A 17,961-nucleotide genomic window follows, 5' to 3' on the forward strand; every position below is an offset into this window, starting at 1 on the left:
AGCATATATCCTTCTTTATTTCAACAAGAAAAATAATTCGTGACCACTGAACATTTTCTGCTTACCAGATAGTGGGCCAAACACTTTAAATTCATTAGTATATTTAAATTAGTATATTTTATTAATATAACTAAATTAATGCTGTCCTATGGTAGACCACATATGATTTACTAATCTGGTTTGATACTTAAATGTCTGATAAAAAGTCTGTCTAAAGAGTGAACTGAGAGTACTGCCCATCAACTTGACTGTTTCATGGAGAATGCTCTGATTTATGCCCTTCTCCCCACAAAAAATATACACTGAAGGTTTACCTGAAGTGATTCTTTCAGGGACTCCAACCACAATTTCTTACAAAAGTTTGGTTATCTCTAGTCTATTATCATCAGATATGAAAAAATCTAGCAAATTCTCACAAAAAAAATGACATACTCATTATCCATCTAACATTTTCATCTCTTTCAAGCCCAAGAAGTTATTTTAGTGTTTCCTTCTAGACTGTTATGATGGGGGAAGGGAGAGGAGTTACTTTTACCACAATGAATGGGAGGGTGAAAATCTTGAGAATGTTGGCACTAGCTTTATCTACAGATAAAAACCTGCACAAAACAGATAATGGTTTATTTTGTACCACTTTATGTATATTTCCTCCAGTTCACCAAAATGATTGTCTTCAGAGCTTATGTCCATTATTCCTCTACTGTCTTCTCTGCAATTGATTTCTCTGCATAAATACAGGGGTTGAGTTACAATTAAAAATAATGAGACTCCACTGGGCCAATGTCCTTGGGTGCAATAAAAGGGTGTGGGCTAATTGCAGGAGCAGACTGAGTTCCTTTTCCCTAATTTTATTTCACTTCAATTGGTGGATTGTCACTTTAAATAAGGGTTTCAGGTCTTTCCTGGATAAGAAATACAGAGCAAGTACCAGGCACAGTCCAGAAAAAAATTTAATCTTCTTTTCTTAAAACTATCTTGTTTGGCATCACCAGGTTCTGAGAACACAGTGCATGTCAGCATTGAAGGTAAAACGTGATTTTCTGATCTCCATATGATTCCTGTAAGTTCTTTTTCCCTATCTCCAGACAGTGTTTATAATGAGGATTTATCTTCATTTGTCAACAGAAGCTGAATAATAACTTATTACAAACCATTAGCATGATCCAGAGAAGACATACCTCATACCCTTCCAGCTAAGGAAAAAAAAGACTTGTCTAGAGACTTATTTTTTCTCTATTTGTGACTATTAGTGGCAGTACCTACTTTAGAAAATATTAGAAGACAAGCAAATCTCTTGGCTAGTCAGATTGCTATTCATGTAAAAGTAAAAAGCCTTTTGAACTTACAAAATACATTTAAATTCCTTTTAGGATTAAGAAAAATATTCAGTCCATTCCTATTTTTAAAAGGTATTTTTGGCATGACCACCTGGATAACATAAGCATAGAATGATATTCCCTGTGTCTGCAAATAAAGGTTTGCTATGAAATAATTGTTGGTTATATTACATTTCAAATGCATTTCAAAACTTACTGTGGAGGAAAACAAAGTATAGAACCTGACCAAATTTAATAGACCAAAATTTCACATTGTGGAAGGGATTTTCAAATTCACAGCTCATTTTATGAAACGAAACACAGAATTTAAAGAATATGCATGGAGGTTGCCTCTACATAGTCATTCAGGTTGCAGCTCCATAAAGAAAATAAGTACTTAAGTAATTTTTTAATTGCTTGTCAATTCATTCCAAAACTAGTAAATATAATTCAGCTGTTTAGCAACATTTAGTTGTTTCATTTTTTGTGTGTTTTTGAGCCTGGTTGTTTTGGAAGAGCAGAGACTCTGCTCATTTGAAATACTGTCTTTTAAGCATTCTGAAATAAAAATTTGTCTGATTTAATTTTCTAACACAACTCTAATTCAGATCCCACTTTTTAAAATGAAGGACCTGATACTGATCCTATGCTTCCTGGAAATGAGTTCTGCAGTGCTGGTCAGTCAGAGTTTTCTGGAGTGTGCCCTAAAAGAGACATTGTCAGACACCAAACAGCATGGAAGGATATGGGCTGAGAGTCCGTGCATGGCCTCATCTGAACTAATCCAGTCTTATAGTTCCTACTGAGTCAAATGTCATTGTTGTCCAGATATAAGCTTTACCATCCCAAGGCAACAGGTCAAACATATGATTTTTCTATTTGAAAGATACTTAAACCATTGCAAGGAAATTTCTGTCTTACTCCTTTCATTCAAACATATAAGACTTCTATGGCCTCGGCAATGCCATGGCACAATTCTATTATCAACTACTTGCTACCTTTATGAAATTGGAATGGAAAGAGGAAATATCTTCAAAAAACTAAAGTACATTTTCTTCATTTCTAAAAGAACAACATTATCCAATTTACTATGTTTATGAAACTGAGCTAAGTAATTCCATTTGAAGCTAGTAATTAACCAAAAAGTTTGCCTTATAGGGACCATCTTCTGTGGCTGAGAGCTGAAGCTTCCTAAATCAAAACATGCCATGGCAATGAGGTTAATTGTATGTTACGGTCACACAGCTACATAATTCTATCATATGTAGAAATGATCTCATATGCATACCATTCTTTGAGCACTAAACTACTCCAGCAATAGCTTGTAATTCTGTTTTCATGAAGATTCTATCCAGCTCAAAACTGGATTATTTGGAGAAATTTACACCACAACTCAATGGGTGGGATTTTACTTGTATAAAAAGCAGAAGGTGGAGAATAGATAATACATGCTCAGGAAAATATTCTTGAACTTCTCATTCATAAAGGAAAAATAATCCCAATGCATTCAGTCAAAAGCACAAGACAGTCGAGCTCAAATTTGTTCCTTTTGCTTTCTCATGTGATAATTTTTAAGATTATAAAGTACTCTCAGTTTTCTACTTTGTTGGTTTATTTTACTTCTCATTTGTTTTCAGTGTAACTTTCAAACTAAATCAGATTTTGCTGCCTTAAGATGCAGCAAAGGGTAGATGATTCATGTAAAGCAAAATTATTAAATGTTACATTAATTCCCCAAATAATTTAAACTCCTTCATTCTGCCTCAAAGTTCATATCGTTTGGTAATAAATATGGTGGCCTCTCAACTAGCCCTTATGTGGTGGGTGGGTTTTATTTCCCAGTGAGCATTTAAGGAAATTTCTCACCAAAGAAAACCAAAATTATTCTTATTTCCATTTAGATGTTTCCTCAGCAACCTAGGGCACCAGGCATAGCTAGTTAGAGCCCAAAGGTCTGTGTATTGCCGGAATACTACCACTGTATGCTCCTGCTAAGGGAGAAACATGATGGGCTGCTTTTCAGTTTTCTTCAGCAGAAGTCTGTGGCTGTCCTGTGCAGTTCTACAGAAACTTATGACGTTTATTAGAGACTCATCGTAAAATTTTATTGCAATTTTAAACTCTTAGGTGTTTTAGTCTTTAGAATGTCATCTGTTATGTAAATCAAAGCAATGTTAATATATAATATCCTCCTTGAGCTGAATTTTTTTAAAGTAAAATAAGTTAAATGGGGGGGAAAAAGACTCAATGAAACAACAGCCTCACAATTACGTTGTATTTCAGTTGAATGAGCTATTTTTCCATGTTTCAATATGTTCCCTCCACTTAAATGACACGTTTTCTTTCTTTTTATTAATGATAAAAAGCAGACTCATTATTTTAAAAGTAATAATAACAACAATGGCAGAACTGCATTTAACATTTCCACTTTTCAGTGAAGAGTTATGTCTACTTTTTTTTTTGAGAGGGCATCTCTCATATTTATTGATCAAATGATTGTTAACAACGATAAAATTCTGTATAGGGGACTCAATGCACAGTCATTAATCAACCCCAAGCCTATATCTCAACAGTTTCCAATCTTCTGAAGCATAACAAACAAGTTCTTACATGGTGAACAAGGTCTTACATAGTGAATAAGTTCTTACATGGTGAACAGTGCAAGGGCAGTCCTATCACAGAAACTTTCAGTTTTGATCACGCATCATGAACTATAAACAATCAAGTCAGATATGATTATTCGTTTGATTTTTATACTTGATTTATATGTGAATCCCACATTTTCCCCTTATTATTATTATTTTTTTAAATAACATGCTGAAGTGGTAGGTAGATGCAAGATAAAGGTAGAAAACATAATTTAGTGCTGTAAGAGGGCAAATGTAGATGATCAGGTCTGTGCCTATAGACTAAGTATAATCCAAGCTAGCCAAGGGCAACAAAACATCCACAGATGCAGAAGATTTCTCTCAAAACAGGGGGGGTGAGGTTCTAAGCCTCCCCTCTGTTGGTCCCCAATTTCTCTCCTGATGGCCCCCCTGCGACTGTGCCTGTCTTAGGTTGTTCCTCCCTTGAGGAATCTTACCCATCTCTGGCTAACCAGTCATCTTCCGGGGCCATACAGGGAAATGTAAAGTTGGTAAGTGAGAGAGAAGCAATATTCTTTGAAAAGGTTAGCTTTTTACTTCTTTGCAGATTTATGCCCTGTGGCTTCTATGCCCAGCATTTGTCTTGAGGTATCTTTACCACTTGGAAGAATTATGATACTTGGTAATTTTCAATATGAGGCACTAATTCTACTAAAGGGTTGTAATTAGGAAGGAAGAAAAAAAGCTATAGAAGTAGCAGATGGAAGAAAACATGGGAAGATTGATTATTTCTTTGACATATCTTCTTGTAGAGTAACATAAGCATGTATAGGTTTTAAACTACTAATTAAATTGTGCACATACATTAACATAATAGGAATACAACTACATAACAAAAGCAGACCTACAATTACCAGCCATATCCAGTGAAACCAAGAAAACCAGTTAGGTACCCTAGGCATCTGTGAAAACTTATCAATGATATGATGGATATTGTCTAACTGAATTTGAATAGTTTGAGAAAAATCAGACAAATTAAAACAACACATTCCTGGGAACTGTTCACATCTCATGTGTTCTTTTAATAGTAGATAGTCTATAGTCGCACAATTTTGGAGCACGGCAACTTGCACTTCTCCTAATTCTTGGTTGAGTTCCGACAGTATAGATCCAGTCAAATTTTTTGTTTTACTGTATGCACAGGCTAGCTTAGATATCTGAGTTATGTCTACTTTTATTTTATTCAAATTAAGCTACCCCAAACTTCATGCTAGTAACAGCTTACATTGAGAAATCAGTTGTATCACACAGAAAATGAACATATGTGGCAAATGCTAAGTCACATTTTTTCCTTGGAAGGCAATAAGACAGTTGGGAAGTTTACAGAGATTAAACATGCTTTCTCAAGTAACCTTATTTTCAAATATTTCTTATTACAAGTATTAATGATGGTGGAGGTGGTAGTGATATTAGCAGCAGCATTGTAATTCACAAAGTTTGTGAATAGGTAATGTCCTAAATACTGAAAGAACAAATGAGAAATTAGGTAACCTAATGCAAAATAAGATCCTGGCATTGGAGGGTAGGGGAAAATAAACACAATATTGAATTTTCTTTAATAAGGAAAAAAATCCCTTTTTGCATAATCAATTTTATTATACAGCCCCAAATATGTGTGATTCAAAAAATAAATTTCAAACAAGTTCATGGGAATATTACAGTCTGGCTCAGAATAGAATGTAAAACTGTTGAAAGAGAGCATTTATCTATCCATATTAAATTAACCAATATTACTCTTGCTTTTGCTATATCTACATTTTCTATGGATTTTTTAGAAAATGAAAACCAAGTTTAAGCAATACTGAAATATAAGCATACATTTTTCTTCCTCTATGTCTCAAGTATCCAAGACTTGGCTTGGGGAAATCATTTAATTCTTCGTGGACGTGTGATCTGCTCCCATCACGTTCCTCTTTCCCGTGGATGAGACTGAGGGAAACTCAACAGGTAAGTTAATTGCATCAATGGGTTTGAAACCTCAAGCTTTAAAATATTCCCTTGCTTGTCTTTTCTAAATTGTCATATTCTAACCACAGATGGGTAATAGTAATGAGCAAAAATTACCCAGATATTCATAAATTAAAACCTATAATTGTTTTCAGTAATTAGGAAAATTTTAAATAAAATGATCCAAACTTTCAACCCATTTGTATCCTTATTTCAAACAGGAAGACATGGCCTCCAAAATATCATACCTATGTTACAGATATGAGCTATTAACAATAAACTATCTTTAAAATGGGAGCAAGCTATATCCTGGACAATTTTCATTTTAGTCAAGAAAGACAAATACCATATATTTCACTTATTTGTGGAATATAAAAACAAAGCAAAACAGAAGGAACGAAACAGCAATAGACTCATAGACACTGAGAAGTGACTAATGTTCACCAAGGGGAAGGGGGTGTGTTGGGTGCAGTGGGGAGGGGGATAAAGGGGCACAATAATTCGCAATCACAATATAAGTTGATCACGGGGACAGCTGAACCACTGTGATGTACATTTGAAACCAACGTAAGATTGTATATTAATGACACTTTAATAAGAAAAAAAGATTCTCAAAATAACTATTCAAGAGCACATTAAAAATGATGCCAAAGTCCTGAGTAAAACATCATAAACCCTACAGCAATCAATAAATATATCACACCATAACTATTATTTATTAAATGCCTAATAAATGCATAAACCAAATTGTAGACTGAGAGTGAATGTAAAAACATTTAAGAATGGATCCAAGGCTCATGAAATTTCAGATTGATTGGGAGATGAGACAGATGACATACTACCAGGTAGATGAAGTGTGGCTTAGGACAGTTTAGAGGTAGACAAAGGTTGAAGAGCCAGATTGTTGTGAGACTTCATGCCACTTTAAGGAACTTGCAACTGATTTAAAAATAATCAGGAACCATTCACCACAAATAATTTCAAAGAGGAGCAACAAACACGGCTGTTGTAACCGAAAGCTCTGACTGCAGATCATACAATAGTATGACTCACTAAGCCACATGTAGTGGGACTGTTAAGTATGTTAGTGGGGACTATTTTTCTACTTATTTCCAAAATGGATTCCACAATGCAGAAATTTGATTGATATTTTATTTGATTACCCTTTCTTCCTTCATTAACTCAAAAAATATATTACCATGTGCCAGGTACTTATAGGACACATGTTAAATCCTGGGGCTATAAGGGACTATTAGCTAAAAAAGACATGCTATTCTCTCTCATTTGACTGGGGGACAAAGATTTATAACAAATAATTATACCCCAGTGAGAAAGTGGTAAAATAGAGATACACAGAGGCAGCTATGGGAACCCAGAAGAGGAAATAATGACTCATTCTACCAGGAAGTTCTCATGGCTTCCCATCTTCAAGAGCAGTGGAAGTCCCAAAGGAAGCAGGCGAGGCAGCCATGCTCTAGACTGCCCCAAATAACATTGACTTTAAGTAAATTGGTGCTGCCTATGTAAACACAGCTTCAAGAAAGGTCCCCTAGACTCTCTTCCCAGTAGAAGGCTTCCCAAGGCCTTTTGCTGTAGAAATTCTGGGCACCATGGTTCAATGAGCCATTGCTTCCTGGTGCTCCTTTCAAATTTCTGTACAGTATGAATATTCTTTGCCCGTGCGTCCCGCACCTCTCCCATCTCAGCCATCCTTACAGCTTCAACAGCCAACACAGGAACCTTTCATCCAGCCCCCGATTGTAAGCAGCAACCAGGACGCACCACAGAAGGGAGGACCTCAGCCTCCAGTTAACCAGGGACAGCAGTCCTTGCAGAAAGCAGACAAGTCAGTGATTCAACAGCAGGTGGCACCAGCAGATAAGCCACCAAAGGCCAAAATACTTTTCTCTGGAGTCAGATCAGGATTATCCGCTAATTCAATGAAAAAAAAAATGATTTACAGAGCACATTTACATAACCAGAGCTTTTGGGCATAATGTGTGAAAACATAAGGTTTTAAGCAGTCAGCATATCACTAGATATCCATTCCTGTCCTTTGCCATCAGAAACCCTGCATGGAATCTAAAAGATCCTGTGACTGTAAAACTTGTTTTCTTAGTTGAAAAGGATGAAAGCTTTCAGAGGAAATGAATAGCCCAAAGAAGTCCAGGCTTCCTATCAGGATCTTTCTCAATGTTGGAAGGAATGAGAAGAGCAATTGATATCTCAGCATTGCAAGTAGTATTTTGTATTATTATGTCTCTATCTGGTAGTAGAGAAGACAATTGTGCAAGAATATATGTATATATATAATCATACAAGACAATCGTGCAACAATGTAGAGAAAAAAAGAATGGACAGAAAAAGAAAGGTACCATGTAACTAACCATGTAGGCATTTAACATTCTCCTATATCATCCTGATTACAATCCTCTAAAGTCAGATATTATACCTGACTTGTAAGAGGTTATAGAGTTTTTCCCACTATTACACAAAAATTAAGTGGCAGAGCCAGGACGCAAACCAACCTGATGTACTCGGATTCCAAAACTCTTTAGTTTCTACTCTGCAAAACAAAGTAAATTCATGATAGACATGCCCCAGCTCCCTGTCCATGCACTTGAGTCATGTCAGCAAAAGGTGATTTTAATCTCTTGAATTGGACCTTCAGACTAAATGAAGGTAAAAATAGGGAAACTCCTCTCAGATTGCTTTATCATAATTTTAACTTAAAGGGTTCTGTTCATTTTGTTTATTTTGATTGTTTGGTAATTTTAATATTTATCTGTGATGCAGCTACCAAGAATGGCTTTTGCTGATCTGCAAGGTCCATCAATAAGTATAAATCTCAATGAGACACTTCCTCAGGAAAAAAAACCCTGTGCTTCAAGAAAGAAAAGGGAACATTTTAAATTGTCTCATTTATCCATGACTATGAAGCATAATAGGTTCCTTTGTTTTCCTAAATATTAAATACATATTTGCCATACTAATCCATCTGAAAGTGCATTTCATGTAACTCTTAGAAGCAGTTGTAATGGGAGACTTGTCTGTATTATAGCAGATATGAATTACTTCTTTCTGTTTTCTACCACTTAAAGATGTTCCCAGTAGCCCATTTGATATCTCAGGGACCAATTCCACAAAATAAACCATCTCCAGTTAGTATTTTTTAATAACACTACTCTGTAATTTACTTAAAAGTTTTTTTCCGTTGGAAAGCACATTTTTTGGTTATTATTGTATTTATATTTAGCTTTTCCCAGGAATGTTTTACATGTCCTATGGAGCAAATCAGTTGGTAAGTCTGAATTCTATGAAAAGTATTTTCAACTAAATGTTACCTTAACAGCTAAAATTCTAAATTCCAGGCTTCACACAATAGATTACATATTCTCTGAATGCCTACATTAGCAACCGAAATTGCAAGGAGGCACACTATTTGAATAATTCTGCGCACACACACACACACACACACACACACACACAAACATACACAATGACATTAAAGAAAAAGTAAATTTTCTCCCTGAATTATCCAATTGGCTGCATATATTCAATAATGACTCATCTCACCACTTTGCTGCACAGCATTAATATTAAGGTTAAAGAAAAGCCCAAATGATTTTGAACTTTGTCTCTAATAGCTACAAAGATAATAGGAATCAGCTGGCTCATACTATGATGCAGTGTTTCTTTGCAGACAGAATGCTGCTGCCAGACTTGGCATCATGAGCTCAGAAGAAATGGCAGTGAGTAATGTCCTCAAGCTCTTCTTAAGATAGAGGCCAGGTAAGAACGGTCACAGATAACTGGCCACATGAGACATTTGTAACTGAAAATACAGCACAGAACTCAGAGCATTCCATTCTAAAACCAAAAGCTTGATTCTGAAGAAGCATGCAAAGATTTCATGAAGTTTCCCTTCAAGTCACTTCTGAGTGATGAGTGATCTTAGGCACAGGGTTTCGCCCCATTTCTTGAAGATGAGTCAGAAAAATCTCTCTCGAAAAGCCATTATCACTGAACAGCAAATGCTTCAAACCAAAAAAGACACACGTGATAGATACAGAGTCCCAGTTCCTTTTCAGGCCATTTAATCCCTCAAAACAAGAAATGCAATAGCATTACAAATAATTTAGACATCCAAATTGAGATCTTCAAAGGAAAAGAAAATTACCTGTTTAAAATGTGATTATTGTGAGATTCAAAGTACATTAAGAAGTTAATCTAAATACATTCTTATTCTGTTATCACTATCATGCATATTACAATTTTAAAACCTGAGATCAGTGGACTCACACAATTTGACATTTTCCTTCAGAAATCCCTACCTGTTACATCTGTTAGAGCACAAAACAAAATAAAACAAAAACCATACTAAATTAAATCATTATGAACTGCAGATCCTATCACATTAATACACATACAATCACTGAAAGAAAGCTGGCACCCCAACATTATGGGGTGTCTCTTTGAACTAGACACGTAGGAGGATACTATACAGGCAATAAAAATAAGGTTCCTGTTCTCAAGGAGTTTACAGTCTAACCAATGGGAAAGATAGATAAAAGGGCAGTTAGTGGCAAAAGCATGTGATAAGAGGAACAGAGGTGCTATAAGAGTGGGAAAGAAGAAAGCAGTTGGCTCAACCCAAGGGGCCACAGTGCCATCCCTGGACATGAATCCCTGAGGCTTAACATGGCAAGCTGGGAGAAAGTAAGAGAAAAGAGTGTTCTGTCTACCCAACACCAACGCAACTAGGAGAAGTTCAAGATGCTTTCATAAACATCTTCTAGTTTTAATTTATTTATTTATATTCCACCTCATTCTCAAAAGATTTTGCTGCAGCTTATTGAAAACACAACAAATGTAACCAAAAACTTGAAGACTGAATTTAAAACGAGTCAAAATTGTGAGGAAATGAGAATCCCAATATGCAAGTTACAAAGCACTGCACAATTGCTGTAAACAGTCCAAGATACTGATTCTGAAATTTTTGGCATCAAAGGCAAAAAAAGGAAACATGGTCAACTCTAGAATTCTGTCTATGGAAAGAAAATATTTCAGTTCCCCCAGAGAAATCAAGCTTCTTTTTCTTAGACATGTTGTAAAAAGAAGGAAAGAAAAAGGAATCTTACAAGGGCTCATTCATTTGGGGGATACACGAAATGATATTGACAAGGTCCTCCAAACGCCCCTCAGCAAACTCAGGAATGGAGTCATTTTTGTTTGTTTTATGGTGGTATTGCCCATTTCAGCTGCTTTTTTTTTTCTTTCCTCTTTGTTTTCATAAAATTAAATTCAAACTACCTTTTGCTGGTAGATTGGGTCCTGCCCTGCTTCCCCATTTCTCTCTTTCCTACCCTCTGGGCCAGGCATGGCAAAAGGTCTCAATCTCCCTTTCACCCACTGCCTTATTAAATTTCAAAGCCAGCTTACTGAGAAATGTGCTTCACAGAGCTGTCAGCCAGCTGCCTGTTGACTCTCACTTTGTTACGGTTTCTCAGTGAACCTAACCAGGTTTAATTTTGTGGCATAGTTCATGGTTTGTAATAATGATGTCTTCGGTAAATGGCTTTTTCCAGGGAGGCAGGGGAGGAGGCCCCATGGCCTATGGAGCTGTGTTTCCAGGATTTGGAGGCATGAGGCCCAGCCTTGGAGGGATGCCCCCAAATCCAGCCATGGGCGGGGACTTTACTCTGGAATTTGACTCCTCCATCCCCAGAGAAGGGAGAGGGAGGTGCACAAGGCTCCCCAATGCCAGAGGCCAACCCAGCCAGTCTGCAAAACCCAGCTCACCTTCCAGAGGGAGCAACCAGTTTCCTAGGAGGGCTTCTTGTTCTCCCTAAGGGCAAGGTTCCTGACCCAGCAGAGGACCTGCAGCACAGAGTTGCAGACACCTCAGGGTCACTCCAGCCACTGCAGACCCCCAAATGACTCCTGGATTCACTGATGCTTCTGAGACCTTCAGTGCTGACATGACCACACCCCAGGGTTTCCAGGAAGAAACAACCTAGATCAGATACCACAATGATCCCAGACATTGTGTAAACACTGATGCCAGCAAACAAGGTCCAGCATCCCCAGATAATGCATGATGTGTGGCATTTCCAGGAGCCTTGAGCTACCAGCTGCTTTCTGTGTACACAAGCTCCCCAGTTTTGTCCCCATAGCATACCTTTTTGCTAAAACACTTATTACCTTTCTGCAGCAAAGGTGTTAAAAGCACTAAACCTATATTAATAAATACAAGTGTTTAGAAATAATATAGGTCCCCTTCTTCCTTTCATTATCTTATTGAATTAAATGTGTCCACTGTCTCTGTGATTTAGAAACACTATTAACAACATCAGAGCAAGTCTAAGGGTCTCTGTCTTTGAAAATCACTGTTTCTTAGCTGTCTTAGGACTACAGAATTTCTCTTAGTAGCAGGACACTGTTACATTCAGAAAATGGGACATTGCTTTGGAAATTTTTCTCTAAGCCAAGGCACATATTAGCAAAATTGTAAGTATTTCATCCAAATGTTACTAAAAAGGGATTGGTGGACAGTCCCTGCCTGGTATTTATTACTGGGTTTGGTATATTCGATTTAAAATTCCCACTTGTAGATCATTTTATTTCATCTTAATAGTAAAACGTCTTGCTCATGTTGAATAAAGACTTTATCACGGAAAATATCAGCAATTATATGCTTATTATTTACATAGACTTAAATGGTTAAGAAAAGCATACTCATGCTTTTGCCACTTTTTAATCCATTTTATTCAGTTCATTGTTTCATGGGAAGTTTATTGAGTATCTACCGACATCCTTGGCACTGTGCTAGGAAATGGGACACAGCCCCTTCCCTCAGGGCTTACAGTGGGGATGACTGACAAGTGGACAGACAGCCACAGTGGTAGCAAAAACAGCCACTCTAGGCCAAGCTTAAGTACTTCACATATATTATCTCAAAAAACACTGAAATATAGATACCTCCACACCCACGACACATGTGAAAAGTGATGAAAATGCCAAGCCCAGGGTGCCCCTGGAGCTGCAGAGAAGAGGCACCTATCCCAGCCTAAGGGGCACTAGAGGGGTCGGGAGGGATCTGTTTCCTCAGAATAGTACCAAGAGCATCCGCAGAATGCAGCTCCCACGAGGAGGGTCACAAGAAGAGGCATGTGGATGCCATGAGAGAATTAGCTCATTCCCCTGAAATACAACATGGGGAAAGGGAACCCAGAAAATGACTGTGGCTGTTCACCAAAGCTAGGTATGCATTAGGGCCTAAACGAAGAGGTTCTGAGCCAGGTCTGGTCACCCTAAAAAGGGGCTTCCTGCCCCGTTCTGTCCTGAGGTGCCCAGCCCAGTTCTTAGACTCCACAGAGCTCAGATTCTCTTCCTGAATCTGTGGAGATCCTGGGGAGGCAGACCAAGAAAAGAGCCCTGGAATGCCTTCCGACCTGGGATGCTTCAGGAGCACGCAGCCACCCCCACTGCCTCCCTCTCCTCAGGCAGAGCTCTGCTCGCCTCTGCTCTGCCTAGGGCCAAAGGAGACATGCAGGCATAACTGAGATTAAAACTGTTTGTGCCCTGCAGCGGGTCTGGCAAAGGTGCCAGGGGAGGAGAACCACCTCCACTGTGGCCAGCACATGCCCTCTGAGACCCAAGTACAGACAGCCTCCTAACAAGTAATATGGTAAAAGTCACGCAGGCCAATCTGGCTTCAACTTTGACCTCACATTAATCATCTAAATCCATGGAAGTGCGACTTTCTCTGCTCTTGTGTTTTCATTTCTATAATGGAGCCACGACCCTACACACCTCACAGGGTTGTTGTGAGAACTAAATAAAATCAAGTACACAGATAAAACCATTGAACCATAGCAGTTTCTTTCTTTTCCTCTGGGTCCTTTTCATGAAGACAAAGTGCCACAACAGCAGCAAAAACAATGGAAGAGTGGAATTGTTCCCATTATCCAATGAATTTGTGCTTTTTTCACTCACACTCCACGCACTGCCCTTCTGGTCCTTTTCTGCAACTCAGAGCATGTATTTGTGAGATTCACATGCCGGTTTCCCCAGTGAATGCTGTCTGACAAGGGCTCAAAACTGGCCTCCGCTATTGGCAGTCTGGGCACTTAATGATGCTAGCAGTTGGTCAGCTTTGTCCAGGGGGGATGCTGCTGAGCTCTTGAATAACCTCTATCTCTACCACAAAGCACTTCAAATACTGGCCCTTTGAGCAAACACCAAAATTGCCAGGGGCAGAGGCTAAATGTTGTCCACAGAAGGAGCCGTCTTCATCATGGAGAATCTCGTCCACCATGGCTTCCCTTTATTAGGTATCTTCATCCTATATCCCATCCTCAGGTATCTATCCAAATAGCCTGCCTTCTACACCTCCTTATTATCAACCTTCCAATTTCAGACTAGCTGACCAATCTGTACTGACCCTGAGTCAGTGTAGATGTGTATCCCAGGCTGCCTCTCCTTTCATGCAAAACAGACAACCAGGCATATTGTTTAAAGATCTGCCCACTGAGTGAGGTCATGGTGCATTGACTGCGCACTTCAGCTAATGCCAGAATACCATACAGAAATCCATGAGCCAGTGACACACTCTTTCCTCTCATTAATTGATCACAGATACATTAATTATATAATTGATTCTGCAAAATGGGCACTTCTGACACTGCAAAGTGGCATTATGAATGATAAATGAATATTGGACAACAGGTATAAACTAATACTGCTTGGGGCAAACTTGGACATCTGATGATTCCAGTCATATGGAACTCCCCATGAAGCCAAATGCATGGATTGGGGAATGGCGTCAAAATTATAAAGAGGAAGTGCATGGAAGTCTGAACCACTTGCCTGGGCAATTTATTGGAGCTCTGCAGACCTGCTGCAGCCTGGTGTTAGGTATATTGTTTTCACTGACAATGGGATACTGCCATTAATATTTGTCTTTATGGTTCAGTGGATCATATATCATCTAGTTCAAGATGGGCAACTCAAATAACATAATCACTCTGCATCCTATAATCAGGCACATTGCCTCTATCAGGATCCAGGAGCAAGGCAAGAACCTGTTTTCACAAAGAAAACCCTGAGGTTCTGTGCTGTTTTCTCCTGCCAGGGTTTCCTGAAGGTCCCATACAGTGGTAGATACTTCCAATACATTTGGGTCCCTGAGTTACAATACTTATGTGCCAGAGCAGCTTATGCTACTGCATGGATCCCTTTCTTACCCTAAGCCCCCCTCAAAACTGGCAGCCTTTCAAGCTATATAGTATGTGGTATATGTTGTCTCCAAAACACGAAGAAATCCAACAAGCACTTTGCTTCTCCCTTGCAGGATGGTGCAACCTGCTTAACTTGCCTTTCCCTTCAGCTCATGCCCCAGACTACCAGGCTCCTAGAAGTGCCAGCAGTCCCATTAAATCTACCTCCCACCCTCTGTCTTGCTGCTTCCTGCCAATCAGAGCCTGTCGTGTTGTGTCTTCAGTGTAAGGGACTGTCATGGTTTCCTGTGGAATACGAAGATCAAGAACCCTTAGGACTATATTATGGTAGATGACAGGAGACTCAGTCCTGGGTCAAGACAGTTGAAGTCTGTATTGTTCCTACCTTTTAAAAGCAAACTGCTTCTGATTTTTCTTACTGATTGGACTAGAAAGAAGGCATCTGCCAGATCGGTAACTACATATGTGGTGCCATAGGCTATGCTGATTTGCTCCAATAAAGTTACCACATCTAGAACTATAACGACAACTGGCATCAACACCTGATTGAGTGTGTGGTAATTCACCATGGTTCTCCATGATCCGTCAAGCTTTTGCATCAGCCAGACAGGTCAGTTAAATGGAAATGTGGTAGGACATCTTCCCTATATCTTTCAAATCCTCAGTGGTGATTCTAATCTCTGCAATTCCCCCTACAGGACTTATCATCTTGCTAAAGGGATTGGAAGAAGACAGTGGCCCTTCCTACCATCATGGCTTTTGATCTACTAACATAGACATCAGTGTGGGATTCTGCCAGTTATTAGGTATATCTTTTCTCACTATGCATTTAGGACTGAAGAAATAAGCACAAGATAGATCCATTGGACCCACTGTTAGATGGATGTGGACCAAGATTCCACCTCTTATCTGACTTCTATAATCTTTCATTGTAAACTATAAAGGCTTTTCAGGTTCAGAAGCACTAACTAATAACCTCCAGGAAGTTTGGGTATTTCCCTTCTCCCAGTCCACCCTACAGTCACACTAGAGAACTGCTTCAGGGCCCTCTGGAGAAGGCTTAGGGAAACTTCCATGGTAAACATACGTGGTCCTGGCTCACAAGGACCTGGTCTCCTCTCAGCTGAGGGGCTCTAGATCTGGGAACTAGATCAGACTGGGAGTCCCACTATGGGGCTTGAGATAGGCTCTGTGAACCTAGAATCTTTTGTCTTTTTATGTGAAGTAATACCTTAAAAGGATGTCCTTTTCTTTCTAGAGACACATGATTTGCCAGACATCATCACAGATCCTGACAGAGCACCCTCATTGCCATCCATCCTGTGGCTTATTATGGCAATTGCATCCTCCTCATCTCTGAGAGAAGCTCTGCCACCTGGCCCCTATTGCTTCTGAATCCTACTTTCCCACTGAGATTCTAAAGCAGCACCCCCCATAACCATGTCTCCGAATCTCCCCTATGGAAACTAAAGCCACAGAGCTCTCCCACATGCCTTAGGAAAGGAAATTCTTTCTGGCCCCTTCTGGATGGAGAACGTGGGGCATGAATCTAGGGAGGTAAACGTGACAGATCCAGTACGCCAGTGTGACTCAGGTGTGACATGCCTACCATCAGTATAAGGACAATAATTTTCATGGAGTGCGTGAATAGCTTTATTTTTACTTACATTGGTGAGGCTGGTTTCCCACTCACAAATGCAAAAATGAGGTTTCTGCTAAAAAATATTTTTGTTTAAATAAAAAATACTCTCAGACTGTTCAAGTTCAGTTGGACAATATCCACCATATCATAGATAAGTTTTCACAAATGCCTAAGGTGCCTTAATGGTTTTCTTGGTTTCACTGGAGATGGCTGGTAATTACAGATATGCTTTGGTTATGTAACTATACTCCTATTATGTTAATGTGTGTGCGCAATTTAAGTAGTAGCTTAAAACCTATATACGCTGAAGTTACTCTACAAGAAGATATGTCAAAGAAATAATCAATCTTCCCATGTTTTCTTCCGCCTGCTACTTCTATAGCTTTTCTTCTTCATTCCTAATTACAACCCTTAAATAGAATTCGTGCCTCATATCAAATTTACCGAGTATCATAACTCCTCCAAGTGGTAAAGATACCTCAAGACAAATGCTGGGCATAGAAGCCACAGGGCATAAATATGCAAAGAAGTAAAAAGCTAACCTTTTCAAACAATATTGCTTCTCTCTCACTTACCAACTTCACATTTCCCTGTATGGCCCCGGAAGATGACTGGTTAGCCAGAGACGGGTAAGATTCCTCAAGGGAGGAACAACCTAAGACAGGCACAGTCGCAGGGGGGCCATCAGGTGAGAAATTGGGGATCAACAGAGGTGAGGCTTAGAACCTCACCCCCCCTGTTCTGAGAGAAATCTTCTGCATACGTGGATGTTTTATTGCCCTGGTCTAGCTTGGATTAACACATAGTCTACAGGCACACACCTGATCATCTACATTTGCTCTCTTACAACACTAAACTATGTTTTCTACCTTTATCTTGTATCTACCTACCACTTCAGCATTTTATTAAAAATAATAATAATAAAGAGAGAAATGTGGTATCCACATATAAATCAAGTATAAAAACCAAATGAGTATTCATATTTGAACTGACTGTTTATAGTTCATAATGCATGAGCAAAACCAAAAGTTTCTGTGATGACTGCCCTTGTACTGTTCACCATGTAACTTATTCATTATGTAAGAATTTGTTCTCCATGTAAGAACTTGTTTGTTATGCCTCAGAAGATTGGAGACTGACGAAAATTAGGCTTGGGGTGGATTAAT

General features: G+C 38.8%; 1 protein-coding gene across 1 annotated transcript; it reads left to right on the forward strand.

The window, feature by feature from the left end:
- Positions 1-1,010: 1,010 nt before the first annotated feature.
- On the forward strand, positions 1,011-12,264 carry AMBN (ameloblastin). The gene is given in 14 exon segments (XM_036878964.2): positions 1,011-1,025; positions 1,925-1,993; positions 3,218-3,268; positions 5,264-5,311; positions 5,807-5,911; positions 7,573-7,824; positions 8,708-8,738; positions 8,956-8,963; positions 9,013-9,072; positions 9,168-9,212; positions 9,619-9,663; positions 11,500-11,627; positions 11,629-11,777; positions 11,780-12,264. Coding segments are annotated over 14 exon segments (1,158 nt in total). The 3' UTR covers positions 11,932-12,264.
- The last annotated feature ends 5,697 nt before the right edge of the window (positions 12,265-17,961 follow it).

The sequence above is a fragment of the Manis pentadactyla genome, chromosome 5 (assembly GCF_030020395.1).
Source record: "Manis pentadactyla isolate mManPen7 chromosome 5, mManPen7.hap1, whole genome shotgun sequence".
NCBI lineage: Eukaryota > Metazoa > Chordata > Mammalia > Pholidota > Manidae > Manis > Manis pentadactyla.